Here is a 25,375-nt window from a genome sequence, read left to right on the forward strand (position 1 = left end):
GATTTGTGTCATCGTGAGGAACACGCAGTATATTACAAGCACATTAGAAGACAGTATCTCTCCACATTAAAATGTAAGGGGAATGGGCAAGGGCACTTCAAACAGCTTCTTAGCAGCTTACTGATTTGCTGAGTGCGTTTCTTCCCAACAGGTATGTCGTAATATGTTCTCATTAGAGCTCCAACATCAAAGCTGCAAACAAAAAAACCTCCTCATCTACAGTAGTAGCTAGGGCTGATGACTTCACTTCTGTGTGCAGGAAGAAACTTTATAAAGCTCAAGATTACAAAATTTAATGCAACTTCAAAAACAGCATGTGGGGTGAAGGAAGAGGCAGTGACCAGTGCTCTACCTAGAGCAGTCCTCAGTGCTTTGTCTGCTTAAAGTCTCCCACTGGGGAGTAAAAACCACAAGACCTGACAGTGTGTTGACTCTGCAAAGTGTTGACACTGTCCTGTATGTCACACCAGCACAGATGCTGAACTGGAGCAAAAATAGCAAACCATGGCACAGTCAATGTCCAGCAAAGCTAAATAACTTCTCTCCTTATCCCAGCATATCTACAGCTTAAAGGATTTTTAATGAGCACTATCACAGCACACACCAGTGGATTCAACAGCAAAAGTTAAAAAGCGGAAGAAACAAGTTGATGTAAAAATAGATACTATATGTTTTTGGAACTGTGTGTGGGAGTGAAGGAAAATCTCACACGTAACTAAATTGTCAGAGGTTTATCATCAGTCTGTTTGTAATAAAACTCACTCCCCAGCGCTGATACACTGCTCGCACACTTCAGATAGTTTCCCAGTGGCTTGTGAGATTCGTAACACTACCACAGCTGACCATAAGCACACACCTCGCAACCAGTACCAATTACAAACCAAATCACATGCTCATGCTAGTGTTCATTCATATGCAAAGTCATGATTGACATGCTGCTGCCGCAGTGGTAGTAACAGTATGGATTCAGAGAACGCAGAATATACTGAAATAAGAAGAGACCACAAAAAAGTCCACACACCGCATGTCTTGGAATGTCTTTGTTTTGAAACTAAAAAAAAGGCGTTTAAAGGGCTACAGTCCTTAACGTTGAAATCATACAGTTATACAGATGCCAACTGAGCGGCAGCGTGAATGATAAGAGTTCACGGCCTTCTGGGGCATTTGTAGAAAGGAATCGCTGCATTATTCACCTCCATCCTCAGGTCCTGTTGTGAGCAATACAATGAAAAGACAGACATCATCCAGTTCTGCTCTGTGAATCACAGACTGATTCAAAGTCATTGTCAAGACGGTGAATCACAACTGTTCTTAACCTGCTTCATCTGGTGGCAAAAGAGTTGAAAGCCTGTTTCAACCTCATGCTGAAGTATGCATTTTTTTTAAATGAGCACCTGAATCGTCCAAAGAGAACAAAGTGAACTTATCACTGCAAGGTAAAGAAACAGAAATCCTACAAGGTTAATAGTTTCATAAGCGAGGTCAGGCGGTGGGAGAGCAGATGTGAGGATGGAAATGTGAGCTGTTTCTTCGTGCTTGACACCAGCAGACTCCCGCAGTGAAAACGGTATGAACGTGTGTCTCCCACCTCTGCAGTGAGTTGAACTCTTATTTGAGTAATATTGACAGGACATCTGTTAAACTGGACCAGGTGAGGAACCCTCTCAGACGGACTGCGAGCAGCAGGCTTCCCAGACTGCAGGAACAGTTGATGGATGTGTCCTCAGATGGTGGGCTAAAGATCAAACTTACACACAAGACAGTGTCACGGTGTCCAGACTTGGGGAAATATGGCCCTAATGATCACTTATCCTTTGGATGTAAGTTCCTGTGTGAAGTGACTTTTTCAGCTTTGACCTAAATCAAAATGTAGCAGAAACAGATTCAATGTGAAGAACAGAAAGCTGGGGTCACCCCACCATCAAAGATTTTAAAGACAAACAATCTGAGGTGTCTCTTTAAGAGAGAGGAAGATACTTGATGCATCTGTTTGTTTTATGTTTTAGTTCGAATAATGGATTTAACTGGTGCAACCTAATCCTGTGTCTCTGCTATCTTCACACAAAGGACAACAATAGAAATTAGTGTATAGGAAGTTATTGTATGACCCCTGACATGTTTGTAATTTTTCTTTATTTAAGGTCCTCCATCTCATAACGTCAACACGACGTTATCAAATCATTTTAATCTTTCATGTCAATTGTGTTTTTAAATTAGAAAACCTAGTTAAGGCATAATTAAACGACAACAAGTTGAGAATTGAATTATCAGCATTTCAGAGACTAAAACAGATTAAAGCATTGCAGATTTAATGTGATTTCCATTTGGTTGAAGTTGAGGTGTTGTGGTCTGATGCAGCAGAACTATAGCACATGTCCCAGTGGAGGGCACATAGGAGTAAGTAGTGCACAGCTTTGAATAAGAGGGAGAGGGGAGCATGCAAACAGGCAGAATATTTCATGTTAGAGCCAGTCATAGTGACAAAAGAAAAAAAGCATACCTTTTAGTTTCATTCAGCAAAGCTGCTCCATCGTTAAATAGTTGCTGTGCAAGGACCTCCTGGGAAATTAAAAACATATTGTGCCACAATTTCCCTGTGACTCAGAGCGCCCCTGGGGAGAGCACTTTTAAAATTTCTAATAAAGGAGACTTCAAATTACAGAGAGGGGACCTGGCATTAATTAAACTGGGGATTTCAGTAGGGTCAACTTCTCATATTTATCTGTTTATACCCATGGTTTGGTCCTCTGTAAAGACTGGTGTATTGAGGTCACAGCTCATGGGTAAAACAAACGTGTGTGGATGATACAGAGATGATTTATGTGTTACAATAAACTAAAATCATAAGGTGACAAAAACGTGTTGCAGTTCACAGGGGTAGGGAAGATCTGAAAAAGTTCACTTTTCCATTATTTTTCTTCTTTGAAATGTCATCAAGGGACCTTTCACTGTGGAAAATTGTGCTGTTTGCTCCTTAATTATCAGATTTTAATGCCATCACCTCATTTGTCAGATTAACCTTTTAAGAGGGTGTGCAGTCTGTTTCAACAAGGATTTTCTTGCCCTGTAAAATGACCTTCACCAGTACAAATCTGCTGTACTAATCTACAAACGATCATTCATCAACTGCCTGCAGTTTGACCAAAATAAAGTCAAATAAGAATTTACTGTCCTACCACAGCAGACCTGTCTGTCTATTTCTATTCTAGATACTAAACTTGCGTCTGTTGTTTGCAGCCTTGACTCTGTGTGTGGATCTGAAACTGGTCTGTGGTCTGTGGACCAATAATATACACTTTGTGTTTCAAGGAAAACAGCTGCATGTTTTGGTTATAGGTTTTTGTCCCACTTGTGTTGAAAGATGAATACAGAGATGAGATATTTTGTGGTACCATAGGATGCCTCCAAATGATTTAGGTAGCTGCACTGTCAGGTCAAAATTCCTCTTGACCACTAAAAACTAAAGAACCACGTGATCACGGCATTCAGACGTTAAAACGTAACACCTGTGCTGTTTCCCTGACGTCTCCTGTGGGACCACCATCAAATCAAAATGTATACGTTTACAGAAATCACAGACTACCTCTCCTCTCCTCTAGCACCTCCCTCTTCTGGGAGTGAATATCATCCTTACATTCATCAAGTTGTTGGGAAAACGTCCCCAAATAAACGTTAATGTTCCGAATCTCCTGGGTGTTCATATAAAGTTTGCCATGACAACTTTACAAGGTGATAAACCTTCAATGATCACAGCTTTTACAGCTTCCTGCGCTGATGTTAAGTGGCCAGACAGAATCGAATAATAAAGGATTAACAATTAGATTCATGGTTCTATAAATTGTGCATTGTTATTGTGACAAATATAGTGTGGTAAGTGTTCAAGAAAGATAACACATCTGTCAGCTTTGTCTGTGTGTCGTGTTATTTGCTGTTTACTCTGAATGAAAAAACATTTGCTGGCAGGGTTTACAACACGAGGCTTTGTTTTACATCACAATTACAACTAGTGATCCAATCAGTAATTTCCTGTTACCATCCCCTCCCATAATAACACAGTGTTACCCCTCTACTGGTTTTATTGAGTCTGGTTTTGTAGATTTTCTGATGTATCAGAAAGTGTGTAGCACAAATTTTGGCACCTGACACCTGGCACCTGAGCCTTCCACCTCAAAAGACTAAACTAAACAACTGATTCAATGACCCCACTTATGCACTTAATAAGATGTGTGGCTGTAAATGTTGATAAAACAGATATGTGTTCCCAGATAAAACCCGACCGTCAATTTCAAACATTAAGTGTCCTCTTGGAGACGGGGCTACATGTGCCTCAGTTATGGTGCGGACCATGGTTGCATGACTTTAATTACATTGTCTGTTTGGCAGAGCAGCGAGACATCAATCTTATCTGCACAGCTGCATGCAACAACCCTCAAACCTCTACAAAAGCCTCCCAGCTGACACGGGACCCACAGCAGATATTCTGCTCTCTGTTTTGTCGTTCTGTCTTGTTTTTTAATCATTTCATCATTTCAGCCCCGGTCTAATCTGAATTGATCAAACATCTGTTATATCAGACATGTAGAAATGCTCACAACTGACTTTAGCGAGAGCCGATGTAGAAAATGAAACCTCACACAGTGCGCTGACATTATGTGAATTGTTTTTGCATTATCTTGATTTATAGTTTTAGAGTTTCATAGGTAGATAAGAGAAGATGAGGCGAGATGAAACTATATTGATTCACATGTGGAACTTGACGTGCTGCAGCAATAATACAATGGCTAATACTAATCACTCACAGCCATAATACCCTTCAGTGCACTTTTTATCAGTATAATTGACACAGTAGTGCAGACCAGTGACATGCGGTGAGGTTTGTGGTTGGGGAGGCACTGACTTTCAAAGTCAGATTTACAAACATATATTCTAATAAAATAGCATAAATTCACAATTCAGTCGAAGAATTTTAAATTTATAGCAGCTCGGAGGAAGCATATTTGTGTTTTTTTTTACCCTTTTTACCCTTTTTGATTTTTTTATGAATAAAGGAAAAAAAGAATCTCATCTCAAAATCTCACGGTTTTCTTTTACCTTAGCACTGTGGATGCTGATATTAAGTCTCCATTGTTCATTCATAGCCAGATCGATCCGTGATGTTCCCAAAGTCTTTAAAGAAATCTGACTTTGGAGACTTCTCTGCAAGTTTTTCAAATCACAGAATCCAGTTTTGGTCCAGACTGCTAAGATTGCTAAGGAAAGCAAAAAGGTGTTTTTTTTGCAGCACAGCCACAAAGCCGATCTTTTCTGTTCTACCACTCCGTTTGAAAAGAGCGCGTTCCTCCCGCTGTTTGAAGCAGACCTCGTATGTCCGGCGTCGGTCTCTCAGTTTTTATTAATTCTTACTTTGCTTGAAAGTCAAGTTTTGAACATTTCCTTAGCTTTGAAATCAAATCCTCCATTTCCAGCTAGTGAAAAAAACATTGTTGTTTTAACTTAAATTATTGAACTCCAGGCTCACTATCGCCCCCCTCTGTGAGGCAGAGGTACTGGCTGCCTCACAGCAAGCTTTTGCTTGTGGATTTTTGTCCGATCAACAAGACTTAAATATTACACACATGCGTGAAATACATTACCGAACACTATGGCAATTAAGACGTATAACCAAAGTGTCTTCAAGCAGGATATTGGAAACATACAGAGAAATGGCAACAAGCACACCCCAAGTGCACGCGCTCAATCCACCTTGTGAGGGATTGAGCCAGGTGGGGGGAGGCACGGCTCCGCGCTGCCTCTCCTTTTGTCTCTGCACTGTATGTGAACAGGAAATACAGGATTTCAGCGATTTTGACTATAAAAATGATCAAAACTTGTGGGAACCACACCGAAAATGCATTAAAGCATAGGCCAGAGGAAAAATATTAATAACTATTTTATTTTATTATTTTATTTCTTTTTTCTTCTCATGATAGCAGGTGAGGCAGAGTCTCACCTGCTATCGCTGCATAATAAAGCTGCAATTTTCTATCAGTCAATTTGATGGTAAAAAATGCCCTGTGTCCCAGGCAAGCCTCTTTGTTTGTTATGTTTAACATTACAGATTGGGCCTTAACGATGTTCGATCAAGTTTAATTTAAGATAAGGCCAACTTTATCTCCAGCTCAACAAACAGCAGGGTAGAGCCAAGTAGGAGTGATGGATGGTCCCTCCTAGCTTCTCTTGTTGTTTGTTTCATCCCTCGCTGTGTTTAAAAATGACCCTTCAAAACGGCACCAAGGGTGGAAACTAGTGTTCTCGGCTGCGCTGAAGGAGGACATGCTTGCTTGGGTAATCCTTTACCATGGCTTTTACAAGGGCCTTTCTTGGCACCAAGGCAACCCTTCAAACATCAATATCGGGTGTGTGCTATTCCCTTTGGGTAGGTTCAGTTGATGGCTTTCCGTCCCTGTATGAGGGCTTGCTGGCAGAGATGGAGGAGACATGGGAATGCACTGACATTGATTTCTTCATCCGAATGCACACGCTGATGTATCGACTGCCGTGTTGATCAGTTAGAGACCTTGTGTTTGCCACTATTTGGTGGAGCTGAAAGACACTGAACAGAATTTTATCAGACTAAGCCACCAAGTCAGAGGCCATACTCATTTCACTGCAACACTGTTTTCTCTTTCTGCTGCTTTCAGAGGGAAAAAAAATGTACTTTGACTGTTTTTGTCGGTGAAATGTTGCCGCAGTCAGTTCAGAAAAGAAGTCTCGACTTACTGTTCAAGCTATGATGACAACCAATGTGATTATGCTGAGGGGTGTCTGAGTGCAAACAGTAAGGCCTGCTTTTCTCTGTTGCACTTACTGTCATTCACTTGCAGTCAGCTACTCGTGTTTAAAACGTCTATGGGCTCTCTGAAGGGTAAAGGCACGCATAGAAAGCCCCGTTTGGAGTCAGGTGGGCCTTCCCTCTTTCGTCACAGTGAAGAGTCTCTGGTGCACGAGGCTTTGTAATCATAATTTAGTCATCTCAATGGTGTCATCACTTGTGATAAGTCATGCACAGCACAGAATTCAGAGACTGCAGGATGTTCAGGCGTCTGATGTCTTCAGAGGTATATTTTGCTTGTTGTCACAGAGCGGCTAAAATAAACATGCTCTGTTTCTGACATCTGTCAAAGTGAATTATAGATCTCGAGAAGAGTTGCAGAAGTTACAGTTCTTGTTCTTGGCTTACATTTTTGTTGTTTGTTATAATAAGTCATGCATTTTTAGTGCCTGACTGGAATCTGACTGATACGACACGAGGCAGAATACAAAAGAAACACACTGCAGCTGCTTCCCACCTTCAGGTAATGGAGCTGATTTTGTACATGTGTGTGTGTGTGCAAATGACCTTGTAGCGAGATAGATAATCCTGCATACTTGATGATCTAACATAAAAATGTAAAAGATAAATTTCACCTCACTCCTAACCCTAAAATCTATTAAAGCCTTGAAATTCAAATGGTCTGATAATTATTTGAAATGTGATGATTTTTCAATATGATAGATATGTAAAGCACCATCATCTCATGACTGCCAGCACAAGTGATTGTCACCTGGATCATCGAGGTTGGCTTTGTGTCTGCTAAATGCGATGAAATTGCTCTGAGTTGTATTAATGGGACTCACAACCACAATCTGAGCGGCTAGCGACAAGGTCAAAGTCGAGGCCACCACCTCTGAAATTGATTTGACACAGATTGATCCACATGGAGCAAATGTGTGTTAAAAAATGCATGTTGCTTGATATTTTCATATTAGAAATGTTGAAGCTATATTCACCTGTGACACAGAGAGGGGAAGAATGAATATCTTTTCGGCTGTCTTGTGTCATAGATAGAAATAAAGTATAAATACCTCCATCTGCATTACAGATGACAAATGAAATTCTTTATCTGTATATAGTGGGAAAAAATATCTTATCTGTTGTGTTATGGATGGAAGAAAGCAATATAACTTTTTCTGTTTTCAGTCTGCAAAAGCCAGCTTGCCTTTTCTCCAATTTCTGCAAATGTTGAAAATATAAAGATTTTATATACACCATTTATATTTAGTAGATCATAAAATTGGGTGTCTAGCTTGTGTGTAACGCAAGTGGTAACATAAAGTATTAACTTTGAAATGTTTTATTTACTGTGTGAAGAAGTAGCGATGCTTTCTCACAATAACTCTTTGGGTTTCATGATCTCACTTCACACACGTTTAATTGGCCAGAGGTTGGTGTCAGAATAAAGGTCTCAAGCTTTTTAAATCACAAGGTTTTATCATTATCGTGTTACATGGTTCATTTGTGTGAGGATGGTGTTAGCAGAAAGGTCATCATGTTGAGTCTTTTTTTTTTTTTTACGATATATCAAGTGTTGATGTTGCTGAGCAAAGATTTGAAAATGACATGGAGAGAAAGATCTACGAAATGAAATCCTTTTAGAATATTTAACGTCTTCTGTACACTTCTGTACAATTTAATTATCATCAGTGTTTCCATCGATGTTTACCAGTGTTATCATCTGTTTAGATATTTTACTGGATGAGTGAGACTTTTGACCTGCTAGAGTCAGAGATTCACTAGGATTCATCCTCCGGGGACCATAAATGTCTGTGCTAAATTTTATGGCAATTCTTTGAAAGGTTTTGATATTCACATGCCTAGGTTTCATCATTTTCTAACACATATGGCAGACATTTGTATGCATTTACCTTCTGCGTGTGATTTGGACTACAGTGTCACATTTGTCACAAAAGAGCTGTTGAGGTCATGTGACAAAATGTGAGTGTGTGGTCGAGTGTGACATTCATGTTGGCCTTTGTCTCTGCTCTAATTATGACAGAGAGTGATATCTTTCAGTAATGGGACACATAATGGTAACAATCATCCCAACCTCCACCACAGCTTAGCTGAGTGTACAATGGCCCAGACTCACTCTGAGGCTTTGGCTGTAAATAACAAACAACTTCAGTGTGATCAAATGCACATTGACAGTCAGGGCTGTAACCACAGGAAGCCTTCCAATATTTTGAGGCCCTATCACAAGCAAGTTCTTTAACTGACAGTCAGAGTCCAGGCAACAGGCCTGGGATTGTCACGACTGTGGGATGTACAGAGCCCAACATCAACTCTTTCTAAGCTTTGTGGCCTGTGATGCAGGATATCAAACGTGCCTGTTATGTTCATAGAAAATAGAATTTAAAAGTGAGGCAGCTGTGTCATCAACTTCTAAAGGTATGTGGAGCAAATGCAATAACCTTGTTAGCAAGGTGTGAAATTGAACTTTTGAAAAATATTTTCTAAAAGCTGTAAATGGATGCTGAAGAGCATACACATGTGGCAAGTATAAAAGGATGGGGAAAATATGCGACATTTTTTGAGAGCATTTTTGTCCTTGAAGCTTGGGAGCTTCAGATGCCTCCTGGAAGGCATCCTGTGGTCTCACGATCCCCATTTGGCAGAACTGGAGTCCACATGCCAAACATCTGGGCAGGTGGCATGCAGCCACTCGGCTAATTGCAGGCCAGATATCTGGCCTGTCTTTGATGTGCAGACAGGGATTACAGTGGTCCTATGCTCTCTCTCTTAATAACCTGGTATTAAAGGAGCATCAAATCATCTATAATCTCTATCGACCCCCATTGGCAAACAGTAGGAGTTGCAACAACAGTGATAGATGAGCCTCAGGCACAGGGAGAGAGGCAAGAGGCATGTGAACTAACTCATGAGAGACACAACAGAATGTCTAGTGAAGAAGTGATATGTCACTATGCCAGATATTAATGATTATACTGAATAATTATACCTTAGCATTTTGCATTGCTGTGTAGCTGAAATGTTATATCGGTCACTCATTTGTATGTCATTGATGCAAGGATGAGTGTGTATATATGCATACGTGTGTGTGTGTGTGTTTGTGGAGTTTTCCAAAATGGAATAATCCTTAGAAAGGTGGTTTATAATGCCAGAAATGTCACCACCTGAATTGTAGTCAGTGAAATTAATCATGAACTCTATCAGTCTCCCACAGATACTCTGTGCTGAAACATGGTCATTTTTTTGTCCTGTGAAAAATGTTCTTACTGTGACTTTGGTCAGAGACGGTCAAGGACAGCATCAGTGGTCTGAGGTTTTCAATTCCTGTTCAATCTGGCTGTCCTTTGTTCCATTGCTGCATTATCTCCTTCTTTAACTCAGCCATATGAGAGGACTCTGATTAGAGGCCAAATTAAACTGGGCGTGTTTAGGTGTGCAGTTTAAACCTCTGTGTCTGCCAAACTTCCTTGGGCTCTGGCTTTAGATCCAGCTTAGTCTAATGGACTGTGAGATCTGCTTTTGACTCAAAACAAGCTCTTTCGCCTGAGCAAAAACACTAATCAGACTTGTTTACTTGGATGATTTATGTAGCATGAAAAACACGAATCCCCATGCTCATAAATGTTACACGGTTGAGAGGCAAATATTGTTTCACTGTTGCGCTCACCAAAAGGGGGGAGGTTTGGATAAGTGAGTCAGTAAGTGGGTAAGTAACTGCACTTATTGCACCATCTTGTGAATAAAGCAAGTGTTACATGTCATTAGGAGTCCCGGGACACTGGACGGGGTACAAGAGGAGCAAAAAAACATTTATTTATTATCTCATGCCCCAGCTGCATTCGCAAAATACTTGCAATCACAAGCATTTGTATATGTTGATACATGTGCTCAGTTATGAATAACTTAGGTAGCAGGTTGCAGGTAGCAGCTGATATTTATTTGCATCTGTATCTCCCTCATATCCCTGAAGGGACACCATATTTTATATTGATGATTCATGTCAAGAGATAGTAGATCCTGCTTTTCCTCTCCGGTAGTTTCATCAACCCTAGCATGTGGCTCCAATCCAGTAGATATCATTTCCCCAGAGTTCCCTGGAAAAGAAAAACAACCAAGCAGGTGTCTTGGTTATGATGAATACTAAATAAAAGTTTGGCCAGGGAACTGTGACGGCGTTTCTTCGGTGGCAGTTGGGTGGGAGTGTTTGTGTTTTGGAGTGGGTGCCAGAGTCTGAGAGAAGCAGAGAGGGCCGCGAGATTGAGTGCTTAGGAAATGAAATCCTGTGTTAATGACAGAGGTACCTTAATTAAACCTGAATATCTAAATGACTGCAGAAAAACAGTCGACAGTTAGACAAATGCCTAAGGCGGAACCAGTGCAGGTGCAGTGCTGAGGGCAGATTTCTCCTCCACAACATGAGTGTGTGCCGCGCTGATCAGAACTGTGGGTAGAACGAGGTGAATTGGACCGGTCGAGCATACTTGGCTCATGTATAGCAGGCAATATGCTCCTTTGCTATCTTGAGAGCTCCATTAGCTCATACATTCAGCATGACTGTACTGTACCCCTCTCTTCTAAGCCATGACCTCAAGCTCTGAAGTGGAATAAATAGCCTGAACTTGTTCCTAAACCACCGTAGAGCAAAATATAACCATAGCTTAACCAGAGGCGCTTTAAGGGTTTGATGAGCAGGATCCCGAATGAGTCAGATGACCCAGAGTTTGACAGGACTCCTCCAACATGTCACGGATTATACACATTTATGGTTTCAGAGTGGCTTTTGAGCTATTATCGGGGGGCTCAATGTTTCTAGTATGTTAAAGATACTCTGACATGAGACTCACCAACCAGGCTGACTCATTTTAAAGTAGAAAACTGTATTATTACAACGGTTGTTCCATGTGGAGCACAATTAATAGGCGCAGTTCTGTTCGACTTTTAAGGTCAGGAATTACTTCCCATTTTGGTTGGACGCAGGCGCGAGCTCTAGCTGCAGGAAATGATTCATCTCAATTACACATAAAGACTGATGAGGGACCTGTCTCACCGTGGTGATCGAAATGAATTATCCCCATTATGACAGCAGTTTCTAATCACATTTATAAAACAGCACCTTTATGGGCTTTATGGCTGTGATGTTAGTGCAGACTGTACTCAGAGGAAGCTTTCACACCTCTGAAAGTGCTGAATGTAGTGGACTATTCTATTTGTGAGTTGCTGTATTGTGCTGGAGAGCCTGTCCATTTTCACCCTCTTTTTCGAGAGCATCTCTCACTGCTCCATTAGCCGAGCATGCTCGGATATGCGGGAAATAGCAGCGAGTGGGGGGGGGCATAGAAAAAAAAATTGAAATACTAACATTTGAAGAGAGAGAGGTTTGCTGAGTGCACTGTTCTGACTTCGGTGCTCCACTTATTTGTGATGCTCTGTCGGAGGAAACCAGAAAGAGGGCAGCAAAGGCAGAGAAGAGATGAGTCAGAACTCCTACACTAATGACTGAAACAAGCCTAGCAGGTTTATCATTTTAATGTATGGTATTTAGTCAAACAGGAGAGCAAAGTGTGTATACATACTACTGACAATGATCAAGTAAGTTCACCACCTTGAAGTGTAAGCCTACCTCAGTGTATTATCATGAACACAGTGGGTCAGTACAAAAATGTTCTTATTAACACTCAGAGGGTCTGCTGGGAACACTCATTACATTCAGCATTTGTTTACATTTCTGATGACAATTTGAGGAAATTACCACGTTTCTTAAAGATGTTATTCTGCCCAGCAGCAGAGTTCGGTCGACCATGATGGCAGCCCACCGATTACACAGTATTTACCTCACTTGAGTGACTGTATTAAACTGCTATTGAGATCTCGGCACTCAGTTGCGTAATGAAGGCTGGAATTCAAACACAATGGCTGTAATGTGTTAAACTGCAATCCAAAGCTTACGTTTTTGGTGCCGACATTGACATGGAGGTTAATGGTGCATAACTTGTAGCCCTCACATTCCAGTCTGCTCTGTTTAGGCTTCATGTCTGAGCCGCTGCTCTGTTTAGCCAAACTGTTACTTTGTGAATAAATCTGATAGGGTGTTAGGGAGGTTATGATGTTATCCAGATTTGTATTTACCCCCCACTGAATGTATGCATGATCTCAAAGCGCTGACCCACGATAAAAGTGCCTGACATTTGATTGAGGATTATTTATGAATTATGCAGCTTAACTGGGGTGTATGAGAAGGAAAGAGCTTTAGTATAGAGTTCTTATCACTTCTTGCCAGTTTTTAAGGCATGTGTGCTGAGTTCACACATCACTATAATTTCTACTATTTTTTTCTCAACCTTAAGCTAAAAATGTTTGAAATCTCTGCAACCTCACTGCCATTTGAAGGGTCCTGGAGGTTTTTTCACAGTATACAGGGATGGTGTGTCCCATGATGAGGTCCAATGGCAGATTGTTAAACAGGTTTTTGTGTTGAGTTGCACATAAATTTAATAAGTATTTGGTTAGCAGTTTATTAGTTACTTTATGTAAAATCTAATGCAGTGCACTGTATCATACTGCAGGTAAACGAGTAACTCAATACAAATTGTATTTTCCTCTACCACTCATTTAAGTCTTGGATGGAACGAAATGACTATTTTTCCACATGTCCTCTTTCCCTACCCTGAACTTTTCCTTTCATTTTTATCAGGAGTTGTTGGCACAGCAGCATGAATTCCAGCAACAAAGAGTGGCCTTTTTTGTCGTGTAACAGTAGATCACATGTAGTCTGGTGTTCCCTTATCACCCCGTATTGTTTGTTTTTCAGCTATTTCTAAGCCCAAGTTTGGTGCTGTCTGTCTGTATTGAGAGTGAAACAGTGACTTGATGGAGCACAGTTTTGTAAAGGGACACAAATGGGAATGTCGAGTCCATGGGTAAAAGAAAAGAAAAAGAAAAAACAAATGCAGGAAATATGTGCTCTCTGATTCGAGTTGTAAATGTAACTCACTAAATGTAGTTTTTCTCACATTCTTTCTGTTTTTCTGTTTAGAAGGACCTTTAAGATTGAGACATCACATCCTTGATGTGTTTACCTTCCAACGGCTGTTGGCAACACCTGTTTTGACCAAAGTGAGGTGTCTCCCTAAGTTCTTATCAAAGCAACTACTTGGCTTTCTGTTGTTACAGTGTGTCCTCTTTGTCCTCCAGTGAAGGCTGTGCAGAAATGATGACACTGTCTCAGATGCATTATATAAGATTTATGTGTTGTCATGGCAATGCTGATTTATTTATTTGTTTGGTTGCTTAACAGGGGCATTTGAGCATTTGAGCATACACCATTGGTCCTCAGAAAACACTCAGAAAGGCCGTGTAAATATTCAGTTCATGTCACCTTGTGATTTGAGTCATCCAGTCGGGAGGTTGTAATGAAGGCGTTAAATCAAAGAATGCTCTGTCTCAACCTCAAACCTGCATGAGCCAGCCATAATGGTTTTCAGCTGCCAATCAGCGCTCTGTCGTATCCTACCACCCTCCGTAAATGAATTCAAATCCTCCTTCCTCATACTTGGAGTGCTACCCGATGACACGCAACCTGCCTGGAAATGAATGTCCTCCTGAAGCGATTCCTGCAGGTTATTTAAAGGGAAAAGTCCCATGGGACTGTCAGATCACGGTCATAAAGACGGTGTTTAAGGGTTTACCCTATGAGGGTGTCTGAATTACATGGTATGGGCTTGGTTTTGTGTCATTCTATGTGCCTCCATGTATTTAGCACAGAGAGACATAGAATATGAACCAAAATACTTTGGAGGAAACAACACTGGCATGAGACACATAATGAATGGACATTTAGGGCAGTTGTAATCGGTGAGATACAGCATATGCAAATGACATGAAGTCAGGCATCCTCCAAAGTATGTTTCCACTATAGATAAGAGTTTCATCTTATTGCATTTACACTTTTACTGTCTAATCTAGTCAAGTTGTGCCAACTTAATTATTTTTCCCCAGAATCACAGATTTGTCGCAGTAAGCTTGATAGTGTGCACATAACACATCCTCTATCCTTAAGTAACACATTTGATTAACAAAAGAACAGTCCACACAAATAAACAAAAAATGGGGGAAAAAAACCAAAAAGTGAGAAATCTTATGACAAGGAACGAAACAGGGATCCTGTTCCAGGATGGACAGACATTCAATAGATGTTGTACATACAGAGCAGCAGTCGTAGTGCCTGATTAATGAGAGAAAAAGCCTCAGGTAAAATACGCCCCCCCTACCTACCTATCCCCCCCAGTGTCTTTGCATTATGTATGTTTAAACCAACCAATATTCTGAAATGCCGTCCCTCTCCAGGTTTGCTGTGTAATATAGTGTGGTCACCTGATTAAGATTTCTTTATGAATGTGACCATCTAGGTGTTCAGCTGAAATGATTATAAAATTAATTCTAAATTACACAGGTAGAGTAAATAGAGTATATTCAGTACCTTATAATAATGACAATAATAACAATAATAATCATCATCATATAAGAAACACAGCTTAACCCTTTAACCTTCTGCTCAATGATATGGTAGAGCACATTTTGACTCACTATATCTTATTGAAAACATGTTTTACTTACGACATCTCAACCGTTTGGTAGAGGCCAATATTTCAAAAAATGTGGGGTCTGTTCATAAAAAAACATTGATTTTTGTAATTAGTGCCCCAAGGAAATAAAATATATAAAGAATAAATGTTTTCATTGCTTTTTTCTTGGTGAGGAGGCTAAAGGGTTTTAAAGTGCATTACATTAAAAGTATAATACACATTTTCACTAAAAGTAGACACAGAATGAACATAAAAAGACCTCCATAATTACTGTAAATCCACCATGATAATAAAGATAATATAAAGATAAAGATGAAAATATACAAGAACACACAAACATAAGATGGAAAACAAAACCCACTGAACAATCAAGACAATAGAATGAAAGTAACATTGAGTAAAATACAACATTTTATCTGGTCATAGCAAGTGAAGAGGTTTTTTTCAAAATAATTGGTGAACTGGTTTTCAGTTTATATTGTGTCTGAGTGATTCATACACATTATACATTATACCAAACAAATTAGCAATTATTGGAGCCTATTGCTACACAATGAACCAGGGCCAGTGGGAGGTTTTTATGGCCAGGTGATAATTCAGCCTAGAATAGTAGCAAACAGAATAATAATAATAACAATAATTATATAAATGCTGCCCACTACCAGGATGTATAATATTACTTAGCTTTAAGCATAATAAGTGAAAGAGTTTAAGGTTTGTATGTTCAGAGTGAACTAATAGAATAATACAGAGCTGAAACACGTGTTTTGATCTTTTTTCCATATCCATCTAAAAGTCTGTCACATGGAGTGATATTGTTTTAGACCTCTAAATGACAACAAAGTGAACAATGCTACATTAAGTGCTGCAATAATTACCTCTTGTAAACAACTTGAGTTACTCAGGAGTACAAAACCTCTTTTCATTTGGTTTATAACTGCCACACTGCTGCTCTGTTTCAGCTTGTCAACAGCAGTGCCAAGTCCCCACTTGGGAATTGCCCAAGTCAGCCCTGTTACCTTTGCTAAATTTGGTGCAAGATGTAACAAGAGAAAAATGCTCCATCAATCATGTTGCAGATGCAGGAAGAGAGCAGTGGGAGGTTCAGAGGCAGAGAAATAAACCAGTGGAAGCTCTGCCAACAACCATTTCCTGGGTGAGATGATGGGAAAACTTCGCCGTACTCTCCGGGGACATCATTTGTGAAAACACCGGCATCCTCCGGAGCCCAAAGTTTTAGAGCGGAACCCTGGCACTTGGTCAGGCTGTTTTGAGCGTTTCTAAAGTGAAATCCTCTCTTGCCTCTGTTGCCTGCTCCATCAGATAATGTCTGCCTGCTGAGGCTTAAGTGTGTCAATGAACGGGGGGAGGATCATTGATAAATTCAGCTTACCTCCTCAACTGCTCCGCACCAGCCAAATAGAGATTAAACCATTTCAGCCTAATAGCACATGTCAGTCAAACGTCACACTTGAATACTCGAACCCCCTCTCAATGGGCCCCTGTCCCCAGCTTTTCCAACCCCCATCCTCTAATCACATTGGCTGAAAAGATGCTGCAATTTGCAAAAAACTGCTAAGTGGCTTTTAGAGCGAACTGAACAAATGTTCACCATGAAAACCCCTTTGTGCTACATCAGAGCCTGGACTTAGATCTGTAATTGTGCCCATCATTTCTCTGTATCCTCAGCTAAGGTTACTGTCTGTGATGCCCTCAAAAACACACCCACACTCAATGGAAACACGCATGGACACACGCCCAGATCAAAGGGCTCAAGGTCTATGACTGAATAAGCTGTCTTTCTAAACACAAGCTTTGGTAAACGGTACTCATTTCTTGCTCTAATCACTGTTGTGGATATTGTGAAATTGCCCACTGTTCCAGGGAATTACTTGACTGGACCCCACAACCGTGGCTTTGATTTTTTTCTTCAACCACCTCAGACGTGAATACACCCTGTGGTCTGTAAATGAGAGCTTGTGTTGTTCCACCAGCATCCCTTATTTAGACATCATAGCACTCATTAGGTGAATCAAGCTGATATCAAAGTCAGAACACAGACGTCAATGTTTTGGAGAATGCTGTGTCTGTCACAGTGTCTCTTTAATGATATGGCTGCCGTCTTCTCAGCTCAGTTGTTATTTTGCCGTCTTTTCTCCAGCGACTTTTCACTTGACCTCCCCTGCCATGTGATTTCCTCGTCTTCAATACTTTCATCACTGTCGTCTATATGATGTTTGGACAACACGAGGCCAGTAGATTACTTTTTTTGCTCTTTGGTAAGATTTATTATAATGTATTATGACAATGTGTCATTCAGAGGAGAAATCTATTCCCACCGTTGGTAGAGGGATTGTTGTGTGCAGCAGGTTTACATCATCAACATTTCATTCTCAAAAGTCTATTTTCCTAAAAAAACAGCTAAAACCTGAAGTGACCAGTGCCCCGATGTCTTTGGTTACTTTGATACAGTGGGACACTTGAAATGACTCTAAAACACCTCAGTGTGTTTATAGCAAATCTACTCCGTACCATAAATGCTAGTGTATTATGCGTTGAAATCCCGGTAAAAAACAGAAAGTTGTTATAATTTTAAAGTGATGAACTGATGGTTTTTATCATGACTGATTTTACAGGCTGCTGCAGCTCTCTCGGCACTCCTACTTCCAGCGTCCATGCATGTAGATCACGGATTGTCCATTTCAACTCACAGGAGATAACTGACTTGTAAGATGGATATTTTCTGCAGTGCAGCAGTTGAGATGAGAAGCATAAACAAAGAGATGCTGTGTCCCCCACAGAGACAGCTCCTCTGATAGCTGGTGACGTGATAGCTCATTTAAAGCGCCCTCTCTCTTATTGTCTTTTGTTTCCTTTTGAAGGAAGATAAAAGAATCTCTTGCGCTATTTGATATTTCAGTGCAATGTTAGTACTATTGAGCAGCATTGTGCGGCATTGTGTGGTGGGTGTTTGTGGGTAATTTTCAGTAACTTGCTCAGGGAGACACACAGCTTGTTTATTTATTTTTTCCCCCATGTCTCTGTCTTCATTTAAATGCACCACTAGCATGGCTTTGTCACAACCAGCATGTGGACTGTCTGTTTATGATGATGTTCATGATAGGAATCTATTCTCTTCCAGGTTTACACCAGATATGGGAAATGCTACACTTTCAATGGTAACAAGACCACATCCAGGAAAACCAAGCAGGGCGGAATGGGAAACGGGCTGGAGATCATGCTGGATATCCAGCAGGATGAGTATCTGCCCATCTGGAGAGAGACAAGTAAGCCTCAAAACTATTTGTCCAATGTAATCCCATCCTGTGCTACAGCATTAGATCCCTCAGCTGGGTTTTAAATAAAAAATAACCTGCATCAATATCTCTGGGTCACGTACTGTAAATAATGCATTTTCTGATTGCATCCCTGCAACCTGGAAAATGTGATTTGTAAAAGGAAATTCCTGAACGAAATGCACTACCTCAGATTTGTGCTTGCATTGTAGTTGTCACATAATATTAATCCCTGCTGGCTTATTTTTCAAAGATGACTGAAATATGGTTCGCAGTTAGCGTCAAACTGGGTCCAAGCTGTCAGAGGAGGCAGTCATCTGAAATTCCCTTGTAGTCTCCCTTTTGCAACGCTCCGTGCTCTTGCTCTGTTCCATCCTCAAGATGAGACGTCCCTGGAGGCCGGCATCCGAGTTCAGATCCACAGTCAGGACGAGCCTCCCTACATCCACCAGCTGGGCTTTGGCGTCTCTCCGGGCTTCCAGACCTTTGTTTCATGTCAGGAGCAGAGGGTAGGTCTTCTTCATCACCGCACCCCCACCACCTTCACCACCACCACCAGATTACTATTCTCCCTGCAATCATTCACCTCTGGTGGTTCAGACGGGGGTCTAATAAATCTCTGTGTGCTTAGCTGACCTACCTGCCCCAGCCCTGGGGGAACTGCCGCTCCACCAGCAAAGAGAAGTTCCCAGGATACGACAAATACAGCATCAGTGCCTGTCGCTTGCTCTGCGAGACCAACGAGGTCATGCGAGTGTGCAACTGCAGGATGGTGCACATGCCAGGTAGGATGACCCCGTACCACACATTTACACTGAGCTCAGCAGGTGTCACGGGAAAAAAAAAACATTTGTTTGCATGAATCATAAATGCACACATAGAAGTCATTTATCTTTATATTTATAACAAAATGTGTGTGCGGTTGGAACTTAGAAACACACGAACACACTTTTATGTTTTGTGGCAACTCCAAGGTCATCAAATAGCAGACAGAGAGTAATAAAATTCACACTGGGAAAATCAAAATTATAAATTTCTCAAACAGTTTTAATATTTTTAAACATTTCCCTCTGGTTTGGTCGAGCGTAATTAGAAAAAACAGGAGCCCAGTATTTGCATGGTATCAGACGACCCATTGTGCAAAACAAATCCCCTTTTTTGGTCCACATGAATAATTCCAGCACTGAATAATTTGAGCTGCAACGTGTATGACCACGACACTTGATATGTGGCGTGGAGCGCTCGTCTGCAGCGCTGCCAGCTCTGTGGCCAGTGACTCTTCAGACTGCATGAAAGATCGATTATTATAACTGTTTTTTTCTCATGTTTAGCTTCCACTGGTCGATGGTTTGCAGGCTTTATATTATACAATGATTATATTATTTGATAACTAAAACTAATTCAGTAATAACTCAAATAACCATTAAACATTAGCACAATAGATATTGATTGCATGAATGGGCGATTGGACTCAATCTCACTTGAATTCAGATTGAGCAGAAAATGACTTTATGGAACGTCAATTTATTTAGTAACTTGAAGATCACTGAATTAATCGAACAGTGTCAAACAAAGTATGTCATCAATAAAGGCAAATCTATGGTTGAACTTTGGTGAATGAGCTGCAGATATGTGATAATATGAGCAGAGCAGAGAGATTATCAAGCAGACAGCACAGAGCAGCCACGGCATCAAGTTATGTGCGTCAGGGAGATACACTCTCTATTAGGACACTCGTCACTGTAGTCCCACCATTTATGCAGTGTCTCTGTTGAGCTTGGGGATAAGTTACTATGGAAGCCCATTTCTCAAAATAATATCCTAGTATCTCACAATAATGAGAAACTTTCTCATTATAATGACTTACAGGAACCTTTTTTCATCACAGTGGTGGAAATGTGTTTCCCATAGAGAGTCCGTGGGTCAGACAAACACAAAGCAAGATATTATGGATGTGCTCAGTGCGTGCGTCATCTTGGTCAGGGTGCATGAAGTCAAAGAGCTGAGTCACTGAATGCTGTTTGGCTGATGTACCTGATAAGTCAAGTGGGCACGTCAGAGGTGGTCGCATTTAAAGTTTAAAGGCAAGAATCACTTCCATATTTACGCTGTGCAGCTGACAGCTGACAGCCGACTTAGAATGTGAGAAAATCGATTGATGTGAATCAACAACACAACGTTTGATTCACTTCAGCAGGCTACAAACACTCAAGTTACACACTTACATATCAGTCACACATTTTTACCTTTCACACAGTTCTTCCTTAACTTCTATTTGCAGGCTGTAATGACTTGACCAAAGTTGTGGCCTGATCTATAGAGAAAAAATCACAGCTAATCTTTTGATGTCAGCAGGCTGTGAGGCGAACACATTTCTAATCAGCTTGTGTACCGCGCAGGATCGTTATTGTGTCATAATAACCTCATCATGAGCTCATGATTTTGGTAAAACTAGCTGTTGGTGGCCGTTGCCTCCCACATCAAACTGGTTACTACGTGGTAACGCATCACTGCCTTCACTGTACTTATCCCCGTTGGTTTGTTTTTTTTTTGTCTCCCACACCTGCGAACACGTTTAATGCCTCAGATATCAGATCCAACCAAACCTATAAAAAGTCCTCATTCTCACTGCTCAGCTGTGTGGAGAAGCCGCACCTCCTTTAGAAATAGTCTTTACTGTAACAATGTTTCAAATAAATGAGACAAGTGAAGAAAAAAACGAGACCACAGAGTGGGAAACTTTTGAATTAATAGATAGTGAGGGCTATTCACAGATCAGATGTACTTAGAGACCAGCAGAGCCACTCTGCTTCACATGATGATGTATCGCATCAGATATGATGTTTATTAAATCAAATATAATAAATGTGGAAGCTTTTCCGGGCCATTTGCCCAGTCCGACGTTAGTGGAGGGCTCGCATTAGCTCACTCCACTTATCAATAGAGAGAGAAATTTATTGTTGCATATTAAGTTTGCTGAAATTCCTTCGTAAGGTTCCACTGAGTAATTGGTCCAGCAGCTCGACAAGGGAGCATGAGGCCAACTTGTGAATTGAAAATCTTTTTACAGCCTCGATGTGACACCACAGCACTGTATCAATGAAATGTAGGAGCGCTGTGCCTTATACAGTTCAGAGTATCCTCTTTTTTTTTTTTCTCCAGCAGTCCTCTGCAGCCACAGCAGCTGCGTTACAGTTTGCCGCTACTGTTCTATGTTGTTCCAATTTTTAGTCATTCTAATTATTTGCTTTTGAGAGAACAGCACAAATATTTGTAATCTCTCGTACTCACTTATATAATCCAGCAACTGTTTACAGTCTACTTAACATGCCAGCAAATTGTCATCAGCATTTGTTTACATAATCCCACATTTGTCCACAGCCTGTTGCCTCTAGTCTTTGCAGTCTTTTGTACAAATTTTAGCATCTTTTTATAGTTTGTGTGTTTATGTTTCTTGTCATTTTAGGGCACTGAGTTATGTTGTTGTTTATTTTTCTTCATGTATCTGTTAGCAGGATATCATGAGAGCGACTCTTCTAAAAGAGTTCTAAAATTCAATCGGAGAAGTGATTAGATTATGAGGTGGTTATTTATAAAGCCTTTAATGTTTTTGCTCATGACTCCTGAACTGCGGGGCATAGAAGCAAAATTGTGTTTTCCTGGATTCTTTCAAGATGAATATTTCAGCATGTCTGCGTATTTCTATATTTGGATGACCACCCCAAAAAAGCTTTTAAGTTCTTGTTCCTAATGTGTGGACAGCATACAGAGACACTGCTCTACTTTTGCCCCCACACTCAAAACGTCTGAAAATAAAATCCACACAATGATTAAATGTTGTTTTTTCTTCTTCTTCAATCAGCGGTTTATTAGTTGTCGACTCATTGGCAGGGTATGTCTACTCGTTGAGAAAAACACAGTATGTCCACAGTCTCATCTCAAAGACAGAACGACTCTATGCAGCACCCGCAGATCATCATTTACCTTTCTATCAATTAACATTTCTGATAACTTCCACAAAACATTAAACCCATGAATTTAGCAGACAGACAAACACACCTTTGCCAATTAATTGTGCTTCTGATGAATACCTGTCATTAATGGCCTGGCCTGCATTTGTCTGCGAGGAGGTGACTCATTGATTGTTTTTTAAAGACTTTCTAAATATGCCTCCCGGGTGAAGCCAGCATGCTCCATTTCTCAGTGCAATCAAGGACAGACGTCCAAGATGGCCCAGGCTCGGTGGATGGAAGTCATCCTCTATGTGCCTGCCTTCATTTGGAGATGAATAATAAGCTGCGGAGTGTTGTTCACAGCCACGGCTCCTCATTGCAGCAGACACGGGTCACCGATCATTTTGTTTCTGATTGATCAGACTCATTTTCTGTTTCTCCTCTCCAGGAACTGCAGATATCTGCCCTCCCAGTAAAATCAACTGTGTTGACAAAGCACTCGGTAAGAAACAATCCTCCTTCATTTCTTTTCTCATTACAATAGATTCCCCCAAAGGGAAATGGAAACACAATCAGTAAATATGATAAGGATTTTTTTTTTCTATGATACAAATACCTGGAGGTAGACTTGATATTTTGAAATGACTTTTCCTCATTGTGATTTAGTCACTTTAAAGGTTGATGGCTGTGCTGCCTCCATTGTTGAACTGTTAATATTAAACCAGCCACCATTCCTGCATATGTGCACCCCCCCACCCTCAGATGGGACTCTGACCTCTCCTACAGCCGACATTGTGACGAAACAAAGGTGCCTTGGTTTCAAAGGCAATGCATCTGCATTAAAATTGATTTTTTTTTCTTTTTTTTTTTTGGTCATGGCAGACACACAAGTACAATTATCATTTCTCAGCCAAATAAGCCAGAAATTTAATTATGTCTCTTTTCACTGAATTCAAACCCTATTTGAAATAAGGTTGAATGAAATCTTAGATATATCTTACAAGAATAGCCCATATTCATATGGGTCATATTCCTGAATCTAGCAGTGTGAATAAATTCACCCCTCATGAAAGGTAATAAATTAGAATATAATTCATATATCTCTATTGTCAACTTGTTTTGTTCCCATATCAGGATATCCCATCAAATCAAGAATGTATACCATCGTGCTCCTGCATACAAATAATCTGATTGTGAGAGTCATAAAATACATAAATCAACAAATCATAATTACTGCTCACAGTGCTCCCACTCGCGCATTTTTGTTTCGACTGAATGCATTTAGAATTTGCAAAAGGCTATTGTTGTAGAGTTAGAGCTGTACATATGTATTTATTAATCTGTGAGATATTCATGCTTGCATATTGATTGGGTGTAAGTTTAGGTGTGTTTTGCAGAGCCCTTAGTAGCATTTACTGTAAATCATCATTTATTCTCTGCTTTGACTGAATTACTGTTAAAACCACCACAACAGTTGCTTTCTATTACACAAATACAGTTGGACTAAACTATTATTTTGATAATATCTCCATGAGAAATATTGGTGTGTGAATAGTATAAAGTCAGTTTTTCAATATGGCAGAGACCACTGCTAAAGATGTCTATAAAACCTGATATGACCTGACATTTTGTTGCACATTTTATCCACTTAATGATTTTGTAAACTGTTATTTCCTGATTTAAAGGCTGTAATGAAGAATTCATTCAGCCTCAAATTACCTATTCAACTGGGAGAAACACTAACTACTAGTAATTTTCTGGGCATGAAAGTAATATAATTTAATGATGCTGAGTGCTGGCGCAAAATATTTCCTATCTTCTCCTCACTAAAAAAAGCATTTACCTTCATTACAAACTGCACTGAAAAAAAAAGCCACACGGAGGTAAGGCCTAATCATCTACAGCAGCTACATCAGCACACAATTGTACTTATTGGTACTTAACACCATGGACACTTTCTAAAGAAAACAAGGTATTTGTGTTTAAGTTGTCACCTTCGCAAACAGGTAGTGTGTTCCATAGCTACAGTTGCTATGGTTACCTGTAAGTCTAAAACACGAGACTTGAATTGTTGATCAGATGTATAATCGAAGTATCCTGATGTGTTTTTTAGTTCTTTTGATGGAAAGCTTCCACCCAGTCAGAAACATGTAATGTCTGTGGTCATAGTCTATAGTCTTAAGTATATTAAAAGGCAACGTTAAAGCTGCACTAATCAATAGTTTTATTTTCACAATGGAGCAAATGATTATGTATAATATGAAAGGGTTTGTTCATAACACAATGATAATTATCACCTCTCCCTGCTGTTCCCCTCAGCTATGTGGGGCATTTTTGCACCTTTTAGCAACGTGTTTTGCTTCACTCTTACCAAAAGTCGACCTGAAATCGGACCGTAGCAGACAGTTGTTTTCAGATAAGAAGAACTGATAAGACCACTGCCTGCTACCTGCCCAGCATTAAACCACACACACTAGTTAACAGCCAGCTTGTGAGCATAGTGGAGCACAGCTAGAGAGCCATATGTTGGTGGTGGAGACCAAAATGGAGCTTAAAAAAAGAGTGAATGTGGACTTAAATTCTCCAGGTGGTCAGAAAAACAACTCCAAATGAATACTAATGCTGCTTCATATTTGCTGGATATCAGCAACCATTTGCTAACAAGCTAGCCATAACAGCTTTGTAAGGTGATGATATGTAAATGTTATGTTCACA

General features: G+C 40.3%; 1 protein-coding gene across 1 annotated transcript in view; it reads left to right on the forward strand.

Annotated features, from left to right (window-relative positions):
• The window catches only part of LOC139208443 (acid-sensing ion channel 4-A), a 72,311-nt gene that overhangs the window by 42,264 nt on the left and 4,672 nt on the right, over positions 1 to 25,375 (forward strand). The window contains exons 2-5 of the mRNA XM_070838129.1: positions 18,554 to 18,698; positions 19,089 to 19,216; positions 19,339 to 19,492; positions 23,109 to 23,162. Of these exons, the coding sequence (XP_070694230.1) occupies positions 18,554 to 18,698; positions 19,089 to 19,216; positions 19,339 to 19,492; positions 23,109 to 23,162 (481 nt within the window). The remainder of the gene's footprint in view (positions 1 to 18,553; positions 18,699 to 19,088; positions 19,217 to 19,338; positions 19,493 to 23,108; positions 23,163 to 25,375) is intronic.

Source organism: Pempheris klunzingeri, chromosome 10, assembly GCF_042242105.1.
Source record: "Pempheris klunzingeri isolate RE-2024b chromosome 10, fPemKlu1.hap1, whole genome shotgun sequence".
Classification (NCBI taxonomy): domain Eukaryota; kingdom Metazoa; phylum Chordata; class Actinopteri; order Acropomatiformes; family Pempheridae; genus Pempheris; species Pempheris klunzingeri.